The following is a 12,685-nucleotide window of genomic DNA, read 5'->3' as shown; positions in this document are numbered from 1 at the left end:
AGCATGTGCCATGTGCTGGCGCAATTCTTAGCGCTACGGTAAATGCAACTCAGCACAGATCAGGTAAAGGACCGATGTGAACCAAGATGCTCCCCGGGGGGGCCCGGTAGCCCAGAACGGCAGTACGAGAGAAAATCTGCTAGCGGATTAGGGGACGCTCAACGGTAAGATGAACAAGGAAGCACACCTGAGGGAGCCAAAAGTAGCAAACGGCATGGTGAGCATTAAGCGGCGCTTTTTGCAAACAGGTTTGCGTTGTCGATATGCATGCTTAGCACATGCAGTAGCTCAGTAGCTTTCGACAAGCTGGCCATTTTTTGACCTGGCTTTTTCGTTGTAGGTAGGCATCGCAATCACGAATAGACGAGGATGGAAGAGGGCTTGTCAAACGCCCCTTGGCGAGTCATCAAGTGTTGATTCAAGTGCCTGATTCATACGGGGAACCCGACCGAAAAACACACAACGCCAGAAAGGCCTAGGCCGCCATCCCGTCTTACCCCCTTTCGCCCTAAGCATGAGGTAGGCTGTATTGAATCTAAGAATCTTAGCTTACTTTGCCCCGAGGTATGTTAGGCGCAGCAGATGCTGGATTGAATGTAACTGAACCCCCCCCCCCCCCCCCCCCCCCCCGGGGCTAGGCCATGCCATCCTGTCCCTCCGCCCATTGACATGCTTCACCTAGCGTCACCTAGCGGCATTCTCATCCCATTCAGGCTTGCCCCCGGCTTGACAATGACTTTTGGCTCTTGAAACGGCATTTCGACCTGGCTACCTTTTCATTGTCATAAAGTTGAGCTCGTCCCCCAATACCCCCCCCCCAATTCCCAAATCCCCATCCCCTACTTTTCTTTAATCTGACCTCCGTGCCGTTATCCCACTCGCGGGCCACACATTTTTCCAAGAGTCCCGACGCTCCGGGACTGGGGTCGTTCTTCAGTGCCGACGTGCCTTGTATTCTCCCTCTCGTTACCAAACTGTCGGGTCCGCAATTGAATGAGAAGTGACAGAACAGTCCCGGGCTGTAAGACTAGAGCAAGACACCAAAAAAAGAGAGTAGCCAGCCTTATTTGGAACGCGAGCAACCTCGAGAAACAATTAACGGCACATTTTTAAGGAAAAACTCGACGAAACGCCATTTAAAGCACAAATTGAAGTCAAGAACCCGAACGAGAGCGACGGTGTCGGTCGAGCAGCCAACATATATTTCCAACGAAGCCAACCAACAGCGCCGCCACACCCCTGCTCTATACTGCCGAGCTTGTGCGACGTGCCGGCCAGCCAAGCGAATTTGTTGAGCGGGAGGAAAAGAGGAGGAAAAGAGGAAGAAAAGAGCGGGAAGAGATGGTCGGAATATTGACCTCCACCGTGGGTGTCACGTTAACTTCCGGCACTTGGAGTTTATTACTCAACCTCATCGCATTCATTGCTGTCGCCGTCTTCTTTGCTTGGGAGTTTAGGTCCTGGTACCGACTACGAAATATTCCCGGTCCATTTATCGCCTCAATTTCGGTCCTGTGGCAGTTGAAGAAAGCAGTTGGCGGAACATACCATGAGCATCTGAATGATGTCGCCCGGAAATACGGTACGCTTTCTCCCTTTGCTTTAGCGATTACTTCTCCAGCACTTATGCCGCCTCATTTTTTTTTTTCTTTTGGAGGGACTGGCTTCTACCAAGTGTATGTCAAAGATGGAAGATTAAAGAGATGTCATCACAGGGCCTTTGGTGCGCATCGGGCCAAACGAGCTTCTTTGCACAGACCCCGACTCGCTTCGCAAAATCTCGGGTGTTCGCTCGCTGTATACCAAGGGGGACTTTTACGCTACCGGCCGTATCACGCCTGGCGTTGACAATGTCGTTTCGATGCGGGATGAGGAGGCGCACAAGGCCATGAGGGCGCGCATGGCTCCGGCCGTAAGTCTCCTTTCTTCCCGTCGTGGTGTTGTCTCTCCCTGTTGGAAAAATAGCCGGCGCCGACAGAATTGATTGGCGGTGCGACAAGCCAACCTGCAAATTGTCTCATTGGCTGACAGCTCTGATTCGCATGTGCACAGTACGCCGCCAAAGAAAATGAAGGGTTCAGCTTCGAGAGTGGCATCGATCGCCAGCTCATGAACTTTATTCGCTTAATTGATCAGCATTATGTCTCTACCGATAGCGAGTTTCGGCCATTGGATCTCGCCGAAAAGACTCAGTTCTTCGCGCTAGATGCCATCGGCGACATTTCATTTGGCGACCCGTTCGGGTTCCTCGCTGAAGACCGCGACCTGTTTCGGTACATTGAGATTAACGAGTCTTCCCTGCCGGTCTTGAACGTCGTATCGGTGCTTCCGTGGCTCGGCCGACTTGTTCACAAATGGCCCTTTCGCTTGATGATGCCGAAGGAGAACGACCAAGTTGGTTTTGGTCGCCTCATGGGGTGATTCACATACGATCGGGAGCTACAAACAATCGCTAACTCAGAGAGACAGCTTCGCTAAAAATTATGTCGAGATGAGACTACAGCCCGGCGCAAAGCCCCAGAAAGATATGATGCAAACTTTCATCAACCAAGGTCTCAACTTGGAAGAGCTTATTCAGATTGTTTATATTCACATGTAGGGGATCAGTTGCCTAAGTCTGAATACCAACTGACGTCCATTTCAGGATCGCAGGCACTAATTCAGCTGCACAAGCCATGCGCATGACTTTACTCTGCCTAATAAATAATCCAGTAGCCTATCGCCGACTGCAACAGGAGATTGACGATTGCATCGCGGCAGGTACCATCAGCTCTCCCATCACCGACGCCGAAGCTCTCAAACTCCCTTACCTCCAAGCGGTCATCCGCGAAGGACTAAGGGTGTACCCACCCGTCACCGGGCTTGGCTTCAAACAGACGCCCAAAGGTGGCGATATCCTCAATGGCTATTTTGTCCCCGGCGGCACGCAGATCGGACAGAATTACTTTGGAGTTGGGCGTTCACAGTGGGTTTGGGGGCCCGATGCCGATGTTTTCCGGCCAGAGAGATGGCTTTCGGCAAGCGAAGAGGAGGTGAAGCAGATGGATGCCGTTCTGAGTACGCATTTCGGCCATGGCAAGTATTCTTGCCCTGGGAAACCGATTGCCATGATGGAACTTAACAAAGTGTTTGTTGAGGTAAGTTCTCCTGAGTAACTAATGCGGGCGGAAGCAATGCATGTGAATACTGACGGATATCAGCTGCTGAGGAGATACGACTTAACAGTCGTAAACCCAGAGAAGCCTATCAAGACTCTCAGTGCAATTTTCTTCGTTGCGAGAGACTTCTGGGTGACGTTAACAAGACGGTCACCTTAAACAGCCATCATTAATATAGTCGTCTTTTCGAATGTCATCCACCTCATCCAGTCCAGGAGATTGTGAATATTATGATAGCGTATCGCGTGGAAGCCCCCCGAGCCTGGTGACTTACTCTTAGCTATAGCCTTATCGATGTGTGTAACAGTCCGTTCATTACCACACAGTAGGCCCAGACGGGTGTAAGGCCGGGAGAAGGACACGGAAATTCCATTCAGAGTGGAGTCAAAAGTCTGAAGCCACCCCCCATTTCTCTGTGATGGAAGTTCGCCTACACTTTGACCAAAATTTACCTGGGCAATTCTATACCATATATGGGCGGCTCTTATATGACACAGACTCATGAAGGCGCTGCCGACGATAAATTTTCACTCAAAAGCGGCATCCCTCCAAACCATGTCGTCTTCGACCGTTCAACGGCCACTCGAAGATGCCGATGTTGGCTAGCCTCAAAATGCCTTGTCCATGGCAGAGCATATGGTTCGTTAGGGGTCCAGCCGCATGCGTTAGAGGGGCTTTGAAGAGCTAGGTGCGAACTTATCACGCTGTCGCTGTCACCAGCGGCTTGTCTCCGGCATTGGTTGTTTGCTTTTAATTCCAGCACCATCAAGTGTGTAGGTGATTGAGTGCAATCAATCGCCTTGCACGATAACACATCACTTTTTGCACGCTTTCAGTTGTAATCATTATATTTGCGGTAGGGCGTTATTTAAATTATTTCCTATGGCCACTTCCTGGAGCTTATGAGGTTAGATGGAATGATTGCATTGGAAGTTCCAAGGGCCTGTCTGCGTGAGAGTTTTGGCTTCATCATCAGCTAAAGAACCTGGATTCATCTGCTCATCATGTGTAATGGAGAGATTGGCCATAACTCCTGAAGCTTGAAGTCCCAGTTTCTGCCGAAATAGTGCCAAAGGCATCTTTATATAAAGGTTAGTTCAATGCCCTAAAGAACGCTACAAGAAGACATGGCATGCTCGCTGCTGATTTAATCGAGCAAGGATATCTGACAGCTGTGCAGGCGCTGAAAGACAGGCGGATGGTTGCTATAAAAAAATGAGACTTAAGATACAGCTTAGCGACCACGCTAGGTGAGTACAGGTATACTTGTTAGCCGAGAATGTCGCTACTTAGCTTCGACTGGACGAACCCGGTATGTCGATGACGCCGATGCGCGCTCCCTAGACATCGTCGAATTGCGTGACGTTATCACGTCGTCATCCTCAGCTGTTCACTGCAATTGCGAAATTTGAGTGTTGGCTGCGAACCCTTACCGAAGGGGGCTCTAAAATAATGCCAGCCGCTAGCTTACCGGATGAGTTTCCTCCTTCTAGACATCACAACAAACTGAGCTGCAACATCAGCATGGAGAACCCCAAAATGGCGACAAATCAGCCTCAAACGCTCTCCCATGCTCTGGCAGCGACTAACCTTGTAGACACATCGCACGCACCTCTCAGTCATGATGAGTCCGTCTTCGACCTGGGCTGGGATCAAAAGGCTGATCACAAGGGAAGACCATGGATCAAGGGTCTACATAATGAAGACGTGTGGGCGCTGGTGCGAAGGCTCAACAAGGTTGCCTTCCTCTTCATCCATATACATCATGGTGCACCTTGACTGAACGTGAATAGGAGGTTTTTGAGCTCAAGGCAACCAACAAGATTCCCTATGGAGATTTGGACTTGGTCGTGGCGGAGAAATCGGAGTGTTCTCCCAACAAGCTACGCAGTGAAGTAGAGAGGCTCTATATGGGATTGGTAAGGCTAAATTTATTCGTGAGGTTGCCTGGTGTACTGACCTTACCCATCAGTTACTTGGGATGTTTGCATTTGCAAAGTCCATTTCACGACTGCGCTCATGGCACGAGCCTAGAAGGACTGCTGCATTCTGCGCAGTGAGTCACGATATCCTGAACGAATATTCTGTGCACTAACAGTTCAGGTCTATTTTCTCGCATGGTTTTTCGACTTTCTTCTACTCGCAGTAATGGGCATGGTAATTGCATATATTGCGTCACCCAAGGCTCGGACGATTCTCTTTCCACCAGCACCACTGTCCATGGTTGACATGACTACGGGCGACATTGTTAAGCCAATGGCTGGCGTTCTCGGTTCGACAGATGCGGCGACAGGGGCCCCCCAAAATTTGAAGGGCGAGGCTGTTGAGAATGAAGCCAGTAATTTCGTAACAAGTGTGGCGGCCATCGCTACCAACTTGCTAATGGGTCAAGATCCTCATGGGGCGCCCGGAGAAGTAGGGGGAGGTAGCAGACAGGGATTCAAACCCCAGCTAGATGTCACGACCATGGCCGTTGTCAAAGACAAAGCCGAGGGTATGGACAGACCATCTCAAGATAAGACCAAGGCGCCAATGGAGGAGGAGGTATGGCCGACACAATTCCTTCCACCGAGATCATCAAGGTTAACTGACATATCTGCAACAGGTGTGGAATCAAATGACACCACTGCTTCACATCTTGATTTTAGTCTCTGACACTTGGGAGCGTTTCTTAAAGTCCGTTTCCTCATCACGCTGTCGTTAGCTGCTTACTTACTCTGTTCATAGCATGCTGAATCCCACGCCTCCTTTCGACCGAGAGAAACACCACCTCCGCTTGGCAACGTATATGTCGCCCTTAGCCATAGCATCCTTGTTCTTGACCAGAGAAATCGTGGTCAGAGGCTTGACGTTCATGTTCGGTGTTGGTCTTTTTGGAGGCCCCCTGATTGCACGGGCTTACCAATACTTGAACGAGAATAAATGGACAGAGGTTTTCCACCTAAACAAGTAGGCTCTTACAGGTGCCCTTTCTTGGACTTTATAACTCACTAACCCAAAAACAGTACTCTCTTCAAAGGAGTTCCGACCAATTTACAAGTAGCGTTGACGCTTCTACGGTTAGGAGAGGCGAACAAGGCCCCCATCCCGCCTCCAGCACGTGCCCACCGTGCCCCTCCCGAAGAGCCCATCACGGTAGACGAGGATGTAATCGATGCCATGGGCGGTGACCAGCCACTTGGCGCTTCTCAGTCCAAGCTTGACGAGATGGCTGAGCGGGACCCAGAGATGACGGATCATGCCGGCGGCGAGGATACCGAGGTACAACAAGCCGTCGGGCACGGCAAGAAGCGCGAGAAAGTGTTTGGGCTCATCAAGAGCGGTGCGAAAGAAGTGGCCAAGGCAGCCAGCGGCGTCGAAAAGATCAGGGCCAAGACGGGATCGGAGCACGCGAAGCAGCGTGTTGGCGTGATTCCCTCATCTCACAACGGCCCGCAAATCATCGGGCCTGTGGAGTTCAGCGCTCGTTACGAAGGACAACAGGGTTTCGTATATGTCAACTCGACGGCCGAAGTGCCGTTTGTGGCGTTTAACCGGAACTCTCTCGACAAAGGTGATCTCGATACCGTTTGGGCTGTCAACATTGAGGGCATAACGCAGCTGAGAAAACATTCGGGCCACGGTATGAAGTCAAAGCTTGCCGCGGGCTGGGCGACCGATGGACCCATCTATGACAGTCTGAGGATTACTGACCAAAATGGCAAAGACTGGGTGGTTACGGCTCTTCCTTACCGAGATGCCCTGTTCAATCGACTTTGCGCGATTGGAAAGGATGCTAAATGGGAGGTCTGGTAAGGGTTAAACATTGGATAAAATGAGAATAATACTTGAGTAGGATTAATCAGATACTGAAGCGTTGCTTATTATCAATCCAGAATAGTCGTTATGTGACTGAAAGGCGAACATGGAGTCAAAGGCAGATGAGTAAGGCCTATGCCACGAAAAACCGAAGACCTCTATTTAGATACCGGCAAGTCCAGATTGTCTACGACGCGTTCTTTTATCTCAAATGTTGTTTATCTGAGTAGCAGGTTACTTTGGTGCATCCGAAGTAACTGAAATCGCTGCTCACCACTGGCTGGGGGTTTCACATCAAGCGGCATTGCAAGGTCGGGAAATGAGGAAAAAATCCCTATCAAGGGTACATTCAAGCACAGCGAGATGTAACCGTGTAATCGGTGACATAACAGCCTCTACGCTCATCAATCGATGCAAGGCCTAATTTTAAGAGATTTCTATTATTTATACTTTTATTTTTATTTATTCCAGCCATGTACCAACCGAACAAACTTTTCCACCTCTGTCGCCTCAGTCGCCCAAGTTGTAAGTAGTCTAACAACAGCCTCGTCATCGCCTCGCTTTTCCCAGACATAAAACTTGAAATGCTCCTGTAGCACCTTGATCAAACCCAAAGGCAGAACTGCAAACACCTGATTCGTTTCCGTTACAGCGTAAACCGAGAATCCTGCAGCAGCGACACCGCTGGACAGAGTCTCGGCACACAGGTTGGCTTGGCGTGCAAGATCGAAGTACAAGTCGTCCTTGAAAAGCTCGGCGAACTGAGCGCCCATGATCCGGCTCTTAGCCAAGAGGGAACCATGTTGTTTAACAAAGAACTCATACTCCGTCGCCAGACGAGCGTCCTTGACAACAACGGCTTCTCCCAATAAGGCTCCGTTCTTGGTACCTCCAATCCAGAAAATATCAGTTAGTTCCAGGACGTCTTGAAGCGTCATATCGTTTGCTTTGGACGCCAATGCGGTGCCGATGCGTGCTCCATCAAGGAATAATATCAATTGATTCTTTTCGCAGACCTCCTTGATCGCTGCCAGTTCACTTCGCGTGTATATCGTTCCGATCTCCGTCGCGTTCGATATGTAGACCAATCTTGGCTTTGCCATATGCGGGAAGTGCCAATTATCATCCATTGCTCTCTGGATTGATTGAGGCGTCAACTTGCCATCAAGCGGTGCGACGTTGATGATTTTGTGGCCACTGGCCTCCACGGCTCCCGTCTCTCTCGTCACGATATGTCCTGAGCTTGCGGCTATGACAGCTTCGTGCGGTCGTAAACATGCCGCAATGGAAATGGCATTCGCCGACGTTCCACTGGGCACGAAAAAGATACCCACATCATCACGGCCCAAATGCCGACGGATCCGTTGTCTGGCAATGTCGCAGTATGTGTCGCCGCCGTATCCGGCTTCTTGTGATGAGTTGCTGGAGAGTATGGCTTTAAGCAGCGCCGGATGAGCTCCTTCGCTGTAATCGTCCAAGAAGCTATAGCGAGGAGCTACAACGGGGGCAGGAAACTGCGACGGCATTTTCTTTTTTTCTAAAGGCGGGAAGTATGACGAGTATGATGGGAACAGGATGAGAGGAAATGAGAATCCAGATCCGTTTCCTTGGAATTCTATATAGAATTCGCCCATCCCCACCAAAAACGCCCACTGAAGCATCAGACGATGACAAAACCCGAGCGTTAGTAAGTGGAATGTTAGTCAGTGCGATGTTAGTGAGTGGAATCTTGGCCAGTGCGGCGTAAGGCGGTGGGTCGGTGCTCAACAAAACATGAACAGACTCCGAAACTACGGACGTCGTGGAACTGAAAATGCTTCCAAAGAGTCGGCTATATGCGGGGCGTGGCGGATACTGACGGCACCACGGATGCGGCTGGTTCTCTCCGGTATCGTGAAGCATATTTTGTTGACCGTGCTGTACATGCCGAGATGGCCCCAGGTGCTCACGAGGTCGTCGATGAGGAGATTGTATTGGTTGCGTCGAGGGAAAAGTCAATGAAACTCCGGTAGGTTTCGACCGTTGAGGCGTCGAGGGGCTTGGGGTAGGTGAGTACCTTTTGAGACTTTGGCCTGAGGGGTATGCCTGTGGCGGTGAGGTCGTTTGACTGATCGAAGAGTTCCGGATACTTCGCGTAAAATGCCGGGTCAATTTTGTAGTACGATGCGCCTTTGTCCATATTCAATAGCTTGAATGCCGCACGAGCGTGAGAGGGAGATGAAAATAGTGTCGTGATATCTGGGACGGGAAGCGTCGCGGGCGGCTCTTCAGGGTTGTCGTCTACATTTGACGCCATGGCCGTAATTAAATCAGTCACCCGGATGTAGACAGTGATATGAGGCGCTCCGAGGATAAGGTTAGACATTGTTGTCTCCACTACGTATCCCGTGACGGCGTCACAAAATATTTGATCAATATGTGGGTTGGCTGAGTGAAGTTGTATGAGCCGATCTCGGATAGAGGGGAACGGGATCCAATCTATTACGCGTGGATGCGGGTGACTCATTTGGGTCTCGGTTGGTCGATATCGCTGGTGAAGTTTGTCAAACGTCGCCGTAGAGGGATATAGTTGCCAAGCTGTGAGCTCTATGATATGGTAGAACCGTGTTTTGGCATACCAGGCCATTACGTCGGGCCGCGTCATGCTGTTGAACATGGCTAGAACCATAAGGACTGGTTGATAAAGGCTACATCCTTTTAGCATTGGCTTCTTTCGCTATCTTGAAATCTGTCCTTACCCTTGCATTGGGCGCTGGCCATCAGGAGCAAATCCCGAGGCCGCTAGTTTTGACTTCAAGAGACGTTGAAGGAGCTGGATATGGTCTGAGAATGGCGAGTTTGACAAGGCCCAATCCTTTCTCAACATTACGCTAGACTCTTGAGTCGCTTCCATGGCAACCTGGTATGGTTCTACCCCGGTTTGATATTCAAAGCTCCATATGTTCGGGATCTGAGAGTAAAGCGGGTTTGTGCCGGCGACGTTAATAAGTTCGGATGATGTAAGTACGTCTTCAAATTGGCCTTGGGGCATGTCAACACGTCGTTTTCCAGCAATAAGCGGTTATATTGCTTACCCGTCGAAGGCTTTTGCGTGAGAGGAGGGCTGAAGTTCAGTATCGACGTGTCAAACGGTTCCAAATCCAGAGAGGAGCCTGTGAATGATGAAGCATGTAAGTTTTGCCTGTTTTTATCGTTTGAAGATTCGAGAGATAAGCCGACGGCGTCATTTGTCTCTTTGAACTGCCCGCTATCATTTTTGGCTGTGTCATCCAGCGTCTTAGAGACAGAGTCGCTTATGCCTTGGATACTAGCCAAGAGTCGAGACATCTTGCTCTGGACCTCAACTAGCTGGGCGCGGAGCTGTCGGTTTTCTTCCTGCAACGCGTCCATACGCTCATTATCTGACCTTTGATCCGAATTGGCACGATTGCTTAGTTCTCTCATGCGTTCCGCCTGCCTTCGACGGAAAGCTTGCTGTGAGAGACGGTTGCGAAGCCGCCTATCATATTACGTCAGTTTCGATATTGGAGACCCGAAAATTCAATGCCGGCGGATAACCACATACTTCCTTTCCTGTTCACTCATTGAAGATCCTTTCTCATCATCCGGTAGTGGAGGATTATGAAGTGGCATTTTGCTGACAGTTGGCTTTGGCATATTTGCTGGTTGAACTAGAAATGTTAACTGGTTGATGAGGGTGCGTGGGAGAAAAGAGCAACTAGTTTGTCATGGGAGCAGCCAAGTGGTCCGTGCCCTGTCGCGCGCACCCACCACCTAAACAAATCTGGGTTTATTAGGTTTGTGGCTTATAAAAGGCTGGTGATTATAAGGGAAAAGTTTCTGCTACCTTCATATCGAGCTTGTATTCATAAGATTGTTATTTTTTAATTCATGTAGTTTAATCTTGGGATAAGGGAAAAATTAGCACAGTTAATTGCTGGCTTTACTAAGTAAGCTCTAGAACCACACAGCATCAGTGGTGCAACGTTAGAAGGGTCAGCATGGGTGCCATATGCTCAAATACACTTCTGCCATGAATAGCTTCGGGGGAGGCTCGCGTATACTATGAGACGCCAAATGAACCACAATGAACGACTTCCAGCTCATCCAGGCTTCTACGCACATTGCGTTTTGTCTCAACTGCATATCTTATAAATGTAGGTTTGGGCCAAGGAAGCCTGTCAGTGAGTGGTTGCGGCTACTTTTTAGTGTAAAGGACCCCTAAGACCCCAGCCTCTGCAGTATGAGTATGGCGACCGAATTCATTCTACTAGGAGCCATCGTACTCGAGGAACAGAACTCATGTTGTGGATTAAATTATAGTGATCTGCTAAGAACACTCGATAATAATTCATCTTTGCCCCTAACAACCCACGTGGGCAACGTATTGGTGAAATTGACAGCACATCATTGGTAAAGTTTGTTTTCCTCAGGCTTCGCCTAATTAACAGTGAGCAATCCATTGCTCTTCCTCTTTGTCTATTTTAGGCTAAGCACAACACACAAACTGAGGTGGCTCTTATTGAAATCTTCAGACGTCGTCTTTATCACCACGCCTACGTTTGCGCCACATTACGACCGCGGCCATCACCAAGATGGACGTCGCTAATGCCAGGTAGAGTCAGCAAGGGCTACATTAGTGCTATAGGAAATCTCGTCATGGTCGCTTACCTATGCCCCCAAGAAATCCAAGGGCGGCTATGCCAGAGTCGGTAGCGAAAGATGCGCAGTCCGAGTCAATGAAGACAACGGATGGCTGGAGATAGCCTCCGCGATCATTACTGCTGGAATCCAGTGTTGCAAGAGGAACCACTGAAGCAGTCACTGTTAGAGTCTGGGGAGCCATGGTAACGAAGACGGTCTCAGTCGCATTCGGGATGGATGTGGCGCGTCCCCCCGCTGATGAGCTGCTGGTGGCTGCAATGCTTGGGAGCGGTATGCTAGATAGTATTTTCGGTGATTTGGGTGATTTGGGGCTTTCCGAGGACGATGCCGGTCTTGAAGGAGATGCGTCTCCTGCAGCAGGCGCCGGATTTTGGCTTGCTGATGGTGTCGATGGCGTAGAGGCACCTGGGAGCGGCGAATTCACCAGCGCCTCTTTAGGCGTGATTGATGTTGTCAGGGCATTGAGCTCATCCTGTTGCAATTCTTGCCCATTGGCCTCCAGGTTCAGCTTCGGCGGTGGTGCCCTCCTTTGAGCCAAAGAAAGACCTGCCATCTTCTCAATAGCGCTTGTAACAGTAGCACTGTAACCCCTTTGGTTGGCCTCTTCGAATCTCAATTTGAGAAGGTTATAGAAGTCTGAATAGTCAGTGTCAGTACAGACTTGAGGCAAAACCGGCAAGATATTCAGCCTGGGCCATGAAAATCCTACTTACCGTGCTTCAGCTAGCCAAACCTAGAGTTCTTTCTTCCTTGAAAAGACTCTTTATCGTTATCAACTTTCGCGTACACCTTCATAAGAGTCCGAAAGATTGAACTTCACCAAACCTAAGAGCTCATTGCCAGCATCAAAGATCGGTTTATTTATTGTTGTGTCTAGCTGGGGGACCCCAGCCGGCTGCCGCCGTGGCACATGGTGTCTAGGACGTCATCTGAACTTCGGTGCGTCGCTTTGAGCCTGGTTTCACTCACGACGATAATGTATCCTGCCGGGTGCATCTCTGTCCGTTTTCAAGCCGTAAAAATCACAAATCACAATCAGGGGAGTTGTTCAGCATACTTTGGTC

At 49.8% G+C, this 12,685-nt stretch overlaps 4 protein-coding genes across 4 annotated transcripts; 2 read left to right on the top strand and 2 right to left on the bottom strand.

Annotated features, from left to right (window-relative positions):
* Positions 1-1,341: 1,341 nt before the first annotated feature.
* On the top strand, positions 1,342-3,317 carry CTRU02_210282 (cytochrome p450; the record flags this gene model as incomplete). The annotated part of the gene is made up of 6 exons (XM_036729733.1): positions 1,342-1,582; positions 1,716-1,912; positions 2,053-2,417; positions 2,470-2,595; positions 2,645-3,137; positions 3,201-3,317. The coding sequence occupies 6 exons, from the start codon at positions 1,342-1,344 to the stop codon at positions 3,315-3,317; spliced, it is 1,539 nt and encodes a 512-aa protein (XP_036578575.1).
* A 1,380-nt stretch (positions 3,318-4,697) lies between these two features.
* CTRU02_210281 (uncharacterized protein) lies at positions 4,698-6,953 on the top strand (the record flags this gene model as incomplete). The annotated part of the gene is made up of 7 exons (XM_036729732.2): positions 4,698-4,895; positions 4,952-5,077; positions 5,131-5,214; positions 5,262-5,702; positions 5,764-5,834; positions 5,886-6,107; positions 6,164-6,953. 7 exons carry the CDS (start codon positions 4,698-4,700, stop codon positions 6,951-6,953), a joined length of 1,932 nt encoding a protein of 643 aa, XP_036578574.2.
* Positions 6,954-7,414: 461 nt separating this feature from the next.
* On the bottom strand, positions 7,415-8,482 carry CTRU02_210280 (beta-eliminating lyase; the record flags this gene model as incomplete). Its single annotated transcript, XM_036729731.1, has 1 exon — positions 7,415-8,482. The coding sequence occupies one exon, from the start codon at positions 8,480-8,482 to the stop codon at positions 7,415-7,417; it is 1,068 nt and encodes a 355-aa protein (XP_036578573.1).
* A 419-nt stretch (positions 8,483-8,901) lies between these two features.
* Positions 8,902-10,613, bottom strand: CTRU02_210279 (bZIP transcription factor; the record flags this gene model as incomplete). Its single annotated transcript, XM_070205421.1, has 4 exons — positions 8,902-9,646; positions 9,695-9,977; positions 10,031-10,455; positions 10,522-10,613. 4 exons carry the CDS (start codon positions 10,611-10,613, stop codon positions 8,902-8,904), a joined length of 1,545 nt encoding a protein of 514 aa, XP_070061069.1.
* Positions 10,614-12,685: the final 2,072 nt, after the last annotated feature.

This window comes from Colletotrichum truncatum, assembly GCF_014235925.2.
Source record: "Colletotrichum truncatum strain CMES1059 chromosome Unknown Contig_0006, whole genome shotgun sequence".
Lineage (NCBI taxonomy): Eukaryota > Fungi > Ascomycota > Sordariomycetes > Glomerellales > Glomerellaceae > Colletotrichum > Colletotrichum truncatum.
This window is presented reverse-complemented; position numbering and strand designations above follow the sequence as displayed.